Genomic DNA, 10,000 nt, shown 5'->3' on the forward strand with positions numbered 1-10,000 from the left:
AGGGAGGGAGAGGGTGGTACAATGACGATGGTTCCAAAGGTGAGCTGTTTCTCTTTGTGGAGAGAGGGAGGGAGAGGGTGGTACAGTGATGATGGTTCAAATCAAAAGGTGAGCTGTTTTTCTGTGTGGAGAGAGGGAGGGAGAGGGTGGTATAATGACGATGGTTCTTCTTCTTCTTCTTCTGTGTTCACTCGTATGCACACGAGTGGGCTTTTACGTGTATGACCGTTTTTACCCCATCATGTAGGCAGCCATACTCCGTTTTCGGGGGTGTGCATGCTGGGTATGTTTACCCACCAGGCACCATCACTGTGATTCGAACCCGGGACCCTCAGATCGAAAGTCGAACGCTTTAACCATTCGGCTATTGTGCCTGTCGATGATCGTTCAAAAGGTGAGCTGTTGCTCTTTGTGGAGAGAGGGAGGGAGAAGGTGGTACAATGATGATGGTTCAAATCAAAAGGTGAGCTGTTTCTCTGTGTGGAGAGAGGGAGGGAGAAGGTAGTACAATGACGATGGTTCAAATCAAAAGGTGAGTTGTTTTTCTGTGTGGAGAGAGGGAGGGAGAGGGTGGTACAATGACGATGGTTCCAAAGGTGAGCTGTTTCTCTGTGTGGAGAGAGGGAGGGAGAGGGTGGTACAATGACGATGGTTCAAATCAAAAGGTGAGTTGTTTTTCTGTGTGGAGAGAGGGAGGGAGAGGGTGGTACAATGACGATGGTTCCAAAGGTGAGCTGTTTCTCTGTGTGGAGAGAGGGAGGGAGAGGGTGGTACAATGACGATGGTTCAAATCAAAAGGTGAGTTGTTTTTCTGTGTGGAGAGAGGGAGGGAGAGGGTGGTACAATGACGATGGTTCCAAAGGTGAGCTGTTTCTCTGTGTGGAGAGAGGGAGGGAGAGGGTGGTACAATGACGATGGTTCAAATCAAAAGGTGAGTTGTTTTTCTGTGTGGAGAGAGGGAGGGAGAGGGTGGTACAATGATGATGGTTCAAATCAAAAGGTGAGCTGTTTCTCTTTGTGGAGGGAGGGAGGGAGAGGGTGGTACAATGACGATGGTTCCAAAGGTGAGCTGTTTCTCTGTGTGGAGAGAGGGAGGGAGAGGGTGGTACAATGATGATGGTTCAAATCAAAAGGTGAGCTGTTTTTCTGTGTGGAGAGAGGGAGGGAGAGGGTGGTATAATGACGATGGTTCTTCTTCTTCTTCTTCTGTGTTCACTCGTATGCACACGAGTGGGCTTTTACGTGTATGACCGTTTTTACCCCATCATGTAGGCAGCCATACTCCGTTTTCGGGGGTGTGCATGCTGGGTATGTTTACCCACCAGGCGCCATCACCGTGATTCGAACCCGGGACCCTCAGATCGAAAGTTGAACGCTTTAACCATTCGGCTATTGTGGCTGTCGATGATCGTTCAAAAGGTGAGCTGTTTCTCTTTGTGGAGAGGGGGAGGGAGAGGGTGGTACAATGGCGATGGTTCAAAAGGTGAGCTGTTTCTCTGTGTGGAGAGAGGGAGGGAGAGGGTGGTACAATGACGATGGTTCCAAAGGTGAGCTGTTTCTCTGTGTGGAGAGGGGGAGGGAGAGGGTGGTACAATGACGATGGTTCCAAAGGTGAGCTGTTTCTCTGTGTGGAGAGGGGGAGGGAGAGGGTGGTACAATGACGATGGTTCCAAAGGTGAGCTGTTTCTTTGTGTGGAGAGGGGGAGGGAGAGGGTGGTACAATGACGATGGTTCCAAAGGTGAGCTGTTTCTCTGTGTGGAGAGAGGGAGGGAGAGTGTGGTACAATGACGATGGTTCCAAAGGTGAGCTGTTTCTCTGTGTGGAGAGAGGGAGGGAGAGGGTGGTACAATGACGATGGTTCCAAAGGTGAGCTGTTTCTCTTTGTGGAGAGAGGGAGGGAGAGGGTGGTACAATGATGATGGTTCAAATCAAAAGGTGAGCTGTTTCTCTGTGTGGAGAGAGGGAGGGAGAGGGTGGTACAATGACGATGGTTCCAAAGGTGAGCTGTTTCTCTGTGTGGAGAGGGGGAGGGAGAGGGTGGTACAATGACGATGGTTCCAAAGGTGAGCTGTTTCTTTGTGTGGAGAGGGGGAGGGAGAGGGTGGTACAATGACGATGGTTCCAAAGGTGAGCTGTTTCTCTGTGTGGAGAGAGGGAGGGAGAGTGTGGTACAATGACGATGGTTCCAAAGGTGAGCTGTTTCTCTGTGTGGAGAGAGGGAGGGAGAGGGTGGTACAATGACGATGGTTCCAAAGGTGAGCTGTTTCTCTTTGTGGAGAGAGGGAGGGAGAGGGTGGTACAATGATGATGGTTCAAATCAAAAGGTGAGCTGTTTCTCTGTGTGGAGAGAGGGAGGGAGAGGGTGGTACAATGATGATGGTTCCAAAGGTGAGCTGTTTCTCTTTGTGGAGAGAGGGAGGGAGAGGGTGGTACAATGACGATGGTTCCAAAGGTGAGCTGTTTCTCTTTGTGGAGAGAGGGAGGGAGAGGGTGGTACAATGACGATGGTTCCAAAGGTGAGCTGTTTCTCTGTGTGGAGAGAGGGAGGGAGAGGGTGGTACAATGACGATGGTTCTTCTTCTTCTGTGTTCACTCGTATGCACACGAGTGGGCTTTTACGTGTATGACCATTTTTACCCCATCATGTAGGCAGCCATACTCCGTTTTCGGGGGTGTGCATGCTGGGTATGTTTACCCACCAGGCGCCATCACCGTGATTCGAACCCGGGACCCTCAGATCGAAAGTCGAACGCTTTAACCATTCGGCTATTGTGCCTGTCGATGATTGTTCAAAAGGTGAGCTGTTTCTCTTTGTGGAGAGAGGGAGGGAGAGGGTGGGGTACAATGATGATGGTTCAAATCAAAAGGTGAGCTGTTTCTCTGTGTGGAGAGAGGGAGGGAGAGGGTGGTACAATGACGATGGTTCCAAAGGTGAGTTGTTTTTCTGTGTGGAGAGAGGGAGGGAGAGGGTGGTACAATGACGATGGTTCAAAAGGTGAGCTGTTTCTCTGTGTGGAGAGAGGGAGGGAGAGGGTGGTATAATGATGATGGTTCAAATCAAAAGGTGAGCTGTTTCTCTGTGTGGAGAGAGGGAGGGAGAGGGTGGTACAATGACGATGGTTCCAAAGGTGAGCTGTTTCTCTTTGTGGAGAGAGGGAGGGAGAGGGTGGTACAATGACGATGGTTCCAAAGGTGAGCTGTTTCTCTGTGTGGAGGGAGGGAGGGAGAGGGTGGTACAATGACGATGGTTCCAAAGGTGAGCTGTTTCTTTGTGTGGAGGGAGGGAGGGAGAGGGTGGTACAATGACGATGGTTCCAAAGGTGAGCTGTTTCTCTTTGTGGAGAGAGGGAGGGAGAGGGTGGTACAATGACGATGGTTCAAAAGGTGAGCTGTTTCTCTGTGTGGAGGGAGGGAGGGAGAGGGTGGTACAATGACGATGGTTCCAAAGGTGAGTTGTTTCTCTTTGTGGAGGGAGGGAGGGAGAGGGTGGTACAATGACGATGGTTCCAAAGGTGAGCTGTTTCTCTTTGTGGAGGGAGGGAGGGAGAGGGTGGTACAATGACGATGGTTCCAAAGGTGAGCTGTTTCTCTGTGTGGAGAGAGGGAGGGAGAGGGTGGTACAATGACGATGGTTCCAAAGGTGAGCTGTTTCTCTGTGTGGAGAGAGGGAGGGAGAGGGTGGTACAATGACGATGGTTCCAAAGGTGAGCTGTTTCTCTTTGTGGAGAGAGGGAGGGAGAGGGTGGTACAATGACGATGGTTCCAAAGGTGAGCTGTTTCTCTGTGTGGAGGGAGGGAGGGAGAGGGTGGTACAATGACGATGGTTCCAAAGGTGAGCTGTTTCTCTGTGTGGAGAGAGGGAGGGAGAGGGTGGTACAATGACGATGGTTCCAAAGGTGAGCTGTTTCTTTGTGTGGAGGGAGGGAGGGAGAGGGTGGTACAATGACGATGGTTCCAAAGGTGAGCTGTTTCTCTTTGTGGAGGGAGGGAGGGAGAGGGTGGTACAATGACGATGGTTCAAATCAAAAGGTGAGCTGTTTCTCTTTGTGGAGAGAGGGAGGGAGAGGGTGGTACAATGACGATGGTTCCAAAGGTGAGCTGTTTCTCTTTGTGGAGGGAGGGAGGGAGAGGGTGGTACAATGACGATGGTTCCAAAGGTGAGCTGTTTCTCTTTGTGGAGAGAGGGAGGGAGAGGGTGGTACAATGATGATGGTTCAAATCAAAAGGTGAGCTGTTTCTCTGTGTGGAGAGAGGGAGGGAGAGGGTGGTACAATGACGATGGTTCAAATCAAAAGGTGAGCTGTTTTTCTGTGTGGAGAGAGGGAAGGAGATGGTGGTACAATGATGATGGTTCCAAAGGTGAGCTGTTTCTCTGTGTGGAGGGAGGGAGGGAGAGGGTGGTACAATGATGATGGTTCCAAAGGTGAGCTGTTTCTTTGTGTGGAGAGGGGGAGGGAGAGGGTGGTACAATGACGATGGTTCAAAAGGTGAGCGTTTCTCTTTGTGGAGAGGGGGAGGGAGAGGGTGGTACAATGGCGATGGTTCAAAAGGTGAGCTGTTTCTCTGTGTGGAGAGAGGGAGGGAGAGGGTGGTACAATGACGATGGTTCCAAAGGTGAGCTGTTTCTCTGTGTGGAGAGGGGGAGGGAGAGGGTGGTACAATGACGATGGTTCAAATCAAAAGGTGAGCTGTTTTTCTGTGTGGAGAGAGGGAAGGAGAGGGTGGTACAATGACGATGGTTCCAAAGGTGAGCTGTTTCTCTGTGTGGAGAGGGGGAGGGAGAGGGTGGTACAATGACGATGGTTCCAAAGGTGAGCTGTTTCTCTGTGTGGAGAGAGGGAGGGAGAGGGTGGTACAATGACGATGGTTCCAAAGGTGAGCTGTTTCTCTTTGTGGAGAGAGGGAGGGAGAGGGTGGTACAATGACGATGGTTCCAAAGGTGAGCTGTTTCTCTTTGTGGAGAGAGGGAGGGAGAGGGTGGTACAATGATGATGGTTCAAATCAAAAGGTGAGCTGTTTTTCTGTGTGGAGAGAGGGAGGGAGAGGGTGGTATAATGACGATGGTTCTTCTTCTTCTTCTTCTGTGTTCACTCGTATGCACACGAGTGGGCTTTTACGTGTATGACCGTTTTTACCCCATCATGTAGGCAGCCATACTCCGTTTTCGGGGGTGTGCATGCTGGGTATGTTTACCCACCAGGCGCCATCACCGTGATTCGAACCCGGGACCCTCAGATCGAAAGTTGAACGCTTTAACCATTCGGCTATTGTGGCTGTCGATGATCGTTCAAAAGGTGAGCTGTTTCTCTTTGTGGAGAGGGGGAGGGAGAGGGTGGTACAATGATGATGGTTCAAATCAAAAGGTGAGCTGTTTCTTTGTGTGGAGAGAGGGAGGGAGAGGGTGGTACAATGATGATGGTTCAAATCAAAAGGTGAGCTGTTTCTCTTTGTGGAGAGGGGGAGGGAGAGGGTGGTACAATGATGATGGTTCAAATCAAAAGGTGAGCTGTTTCTTTGTGTGGAGAGAGGGAGGGAGAGGGTGGTATTATTATTATCATTACTACTACCTTCTTTTTTATATCATAATTATTATTTATTTATTTATTTATGTAAGCTTATCTATTATTTATTCACCTTTTTTTTTTCTCAAGGCCTGACAAAGCACGTTGGGTTACGCTGCTGGTCAGGCATCTGCTTGGCAGATGTGGTGTAGCGTATATGGATTTGTCCGAACGCAGTGACGCCTACTTGAGCTACTGAAACTGAAACTGAAACTGTCTGTGTAGCGGTGTTCGAGGATACCTTCCAGCTGGCGGAGTTTCCAGACATGGGAATGTGGAAGATCGAAGTGAAGTCTCCGGTATGTCAGGATTAAAAAAAAAAAAGTTTATATTATTACTTTAATTCTTGTTCATTTCTCTCTCACTTTCTTTCTTTAAAAAAAAAAAAGATGTATTTTAAATTTGTACACATTAAAGTGTTGCAAAGAGCGCTGATTAAATCAGAGCCAGTGGTGTGGGAGGGAAGTTCTGTGAGTGTTTGCAGCAGTGTTTCCCATAATGCACTTTTACGCCATTGACACACAAAAATCTGAAAAGGACCTCCAGCTTTCAGAACTGTACACTCCAAGGACGTGCATGATTTTCCTGACTAGTCTTAATTTCCTGGTCAGTCTTCTTGGTAGTGATGTTATCACTGCAGAGCAGACAAGTTGCGTCTCTTGGGGTTGCGTTGCGTCCTTTGTTTCATGCATATGCTCCAGATTGCTTTTGATCTTCCTGTTTATTCGAAGTTGCGAAACCAGCGTCAGGATGTGTTTGTTAAAGTGGCTAACAGGCACCAAAACCTGAACATCTTCAGCAGCAGATGCTCGTGAAGAACAGAGGAACGTTAAACATCGTGGAAAGACCTCCCAGAATTTACACAGGGGGTCCCAGGTACCCTTACATTTTTATCTTTATGGGAAACACTGTTGCAGAATTGTTTCTTTGCACATGTGAGCCTTCTCCTTCTTCCTCTCCCTTATCTCTGTGAAGAGTCATTGGGGAACTGCACAGAAGTGTTCACCAGATTCCTCCAGGTCTGTTGGTTTGGTAGAGGAGGTGCAGGGTCATGTGTGTGTGTGTGTGTGTGTGTGTGTGTGTGTGTTGGGGCTCATGTACGTTTATGTGTATTTGACTGTGCTTTCATATCTGTGAAACTGCATGTTTGGTGCATATCTGTTACGCATGTGTGGGTGTACGTGTGAATGTGTGTCTTCATGTTTTACATTTATTTGCTTATTTATCATCATTGTTGTCCTATTTATTTGTTCGCCGTCACAGAGAAATCTGTTGTGATAAAAAGAAATACAAATACAAATACTGGAGAGGAAGATTAGTTTTTTGAAGAAGAAAATGAAATAAAATGTGTGTGTGTGTGTGTGTGTGAGAGAGAGAGAGAGAGAGAGAGAGAGAGTGTGTGTGTGCGTGTGTGTGTGCATGTGTGTGTGTGCGTGTATGTGTGTAAGTATGTGTGTGTATATGCGGTATGCATGTGTGCATATTTGTGTGCAAACATGTTTGGCAGAAACTGGATTTGATTGTGTTTGCAATTCATTTATTTTCAAGCAGTAAAAAAGCTTAGATATCAAACAGGAATTACAAAATGTTTGTATGTGGGTGTGGAGTAATGCAGTAATGCTTTGGAGAATACTTACATTTATATATATATATTTTTTTTTTTTACAGAACTTTAAAACTGATTTTGTAAGAGAAACAATTTCTAATACACGTAATAGTTACATCTCATACTTAGTTCAGATGCAGCAGTCACAGATTACAAATTGAGACTGGAAGAGGTCATGAAATTCCATGTATTTGTTATATGGGCGTTGTTGGAGACTAGTCTCATTTTACTATGGAATGCCAAAATTTGCAGGTCATTCTTCTTCTTCTTCTTTGTTCGTGGGCTGCAACTCCCACGTTCACTCGTATATACACGAGTGGGCTTTTACGTGTATGACCGTTTTTACCCCGCCATGTAGGCAGCCATACTCCGCTTTCGGGGGGGTGCATGCTGGGTATGTACTTGTTTCCATAACCCACCGAACGCTGACATGGATTACAGGATCTTTAACGTGCGTATTTGATCTTCTGCTTGCATATACACACGAAGGGGGTTCAGGCACTGACAGGTCTGCACATATGTTGACCTGGGAGATCGGAAAAATCTCCACCCTTTACCCAGCAGGCGCCGTCACCGATATTCGAACCCGGGACCCTCAGATTGAAAGTCCAACGCTTTAACCATTCGGCTATTGCGCCCATCTACAACTCAAATCAGTTCGTTCTAAAGAAATATTTGAACCCAAAATAAAAAAAAAAAGAGAAGAATTGTTGCAGTTTGCTGAAAGCAGGGAGGAAAGAATGTTTGATAGTGGGCAGGTGTATCAAAATGGGACAGGTTACAAGATGGTTTGATTGTTTATAAAACCAGTGTATGTTGATACGCCATCTGCAGTTAGTTTACGGGTTAAATATGCTGTTACATAATATCCACCATGTCCTAAGAAAGGGATCAAAGGATTAAGAATTCCTGTTTCTTGATATTGACAAGTGCTATTGTTTTTTTGTGTCTGTAATATGTTTGATAATAGCCTTTTGCTTTTCTCTGTCCAGGAGAGTAACATTGACATGCAGTACCCTTTTGAAGTGGATGAATATGGTAAAGTTTATATGTGTTGATTTCCCTTAGTTATCTTGTCAGATTCTGGATTGTGTTCTCATTAGGCTGTTTGCTTTTGTTCTCAGTTTTTAGTATCCTTTGTGGATTATTTTTTACCCTTGTAAGGAATGATTTCTTCTATTAGATATGTAAATTATTACCAGCAAAACTTTAAATGTGTATGGACAAGCAGGCACAGTATACATGGACAAACAGGCACAGGACAAACAGGCACAGTATATATGGACAAACAGGCACAGTATATATGGACAGGCACAGTGTATATTGACAAACAAGCACAGGACAAACAGGCACAGTGTATATGGACAAACAGGCACAGTGTATATGGACAAACAGGCACAGTGTATATGGACAAACAGGCACAGTGTATATGGACAAACAGGTACAGTATGTATGGACAAACAGGCACAGTGTATATGGACAAACAGGCACAGGACAAACAGGCACAGTATATATGGACAAACAGGCACAGTATATATGGACAAACAGGCACAGTGTATATGGACAAACAGGCACAGTATATGTGGACAAACAGGCACAGTGTATATGGTCAAACAGGCACAGTATATGTGGACAAACAGGCACAGTATATATGGTCAAACAGGCACAGTGTATATTGACAAACAGGCACAGTATATATGGACAAACAGGCACAGTGTATATGGACAAACAGGCACAGTATATATGGACAAACAGGCACAGTGTATATTGACAAACAGGCACAGTATGTATGGACAAACAGGCACAGTGTATATTGACAAACAGGCACAGTGTATATTGACAAACAGGCACAGGACAAACAGGCACAGTGTATATGGATAAACAGGCACAATATATATGGATAAACAGGTACAGTATATATGGACAAACAGGCATAGTGTATATGGATAAACAGGCACAGTGTATATGGACAAACAGGCACAGTGTATATGGACAAACAGGCACAGGACAAACAGGCACAGTGTATATGGACAAACAGGCACAGTATATGTGGACAAACAGGCACAGTGTATATGGACAAACAGGCACAGTATATGTGGACAAACAGGCACAATATATATGGACAAACAGGCACAGTATATATGGACAAACAGGTACAGGACAACAGGTACAGGACAACAGGCACAGTATATATGGACAAACAGGTACAGGACAACAGGCACAGTATATATGGACAAACAGGTACAGGACAAACAGGCACAGGACAACAGGCACAGTATATATAGACAAACAGGTACAGGACAAACAGGCACAGGACAAACAGGCACAGTATATATGGACAAACAGGTACAGGACAAACAGGCACAGTATATATGGACAAACAGGCACAGTATATATGGACAAACAGGTACAGGACAACAGGCACAGGACAACAGGCACAGTATATATGGACAAACAGGTACAGGACAAACAGGCACAGTATATATGGACAAACAGGTACAGGACAACAGGTACAGGACAACAGGCACAGTATATATGGACAAACAGGTACAGGACAACAGGTACAGGACAACAGGCACAGTATATATGGACAAACAGGTACAGGACAAACAGGCACAGTATATATGGACAAACAGGTACAGGACAACAGGTACAGGACAACAGGCACAGTATATATGGACAAACAGGTACAGGACAACAGGCACAGGACAACAGGCACAGTATATATGGACAAACAGGTACAGGACAAACAGGCACAGTATATATGGACAAACAGGTACAGGACAAACAGGCACAGTATATATGGACAAACAGGCACAGGACAAACAGGCA

General features: G+C 46.2%; 1 protein-coding gene across 11 annotated transcripts in view; it reads left to right on the plus strand.

The window, feature by feature from the left end:
• LOC143300445 (CD109 antigen-like) overlaps positions 1 to 10,000 on the plus strand; it is a 153,263-nt gene that overhangs the window by 46,715 nt on the left and 96,548 nt on the right. For all 11 annotated transcript variants that reach the window (XM_076614109.1, XM_076614111.1, XM_076614107.1 and 8 more), the window contains exons 7-8: positions 5,788 to 5,861; positions 8,161 to 8,206. In XM_076614109.1, coding sequence (XP_076470224.1) covers positions 5,788 to 5,861; positions 8,161 to 8,206 — 120 coding nt within the window. The remainder of the gene's footprint in view (positions 1 to 5,787; positions 5,862 to 8,160; positions 8,207 to 10,000) is intronic.

The sequence above is a fragment of the Babylonia areolata genome, chromosome 26, assembly GCF_041734735.1.
Source record: "Babylonia areolata isolate BAREFJ2019XMU chromosome 26, ASM4173473v1, whole genome shotgun sequence".
In the NCBI taxonomy this organism is placed as follows: Eukaryota; Metazoa; Mollusca; class Gastropoda; order Neogastropoda; family Buccinidae; genus Babylonia; species Babylonia areolata.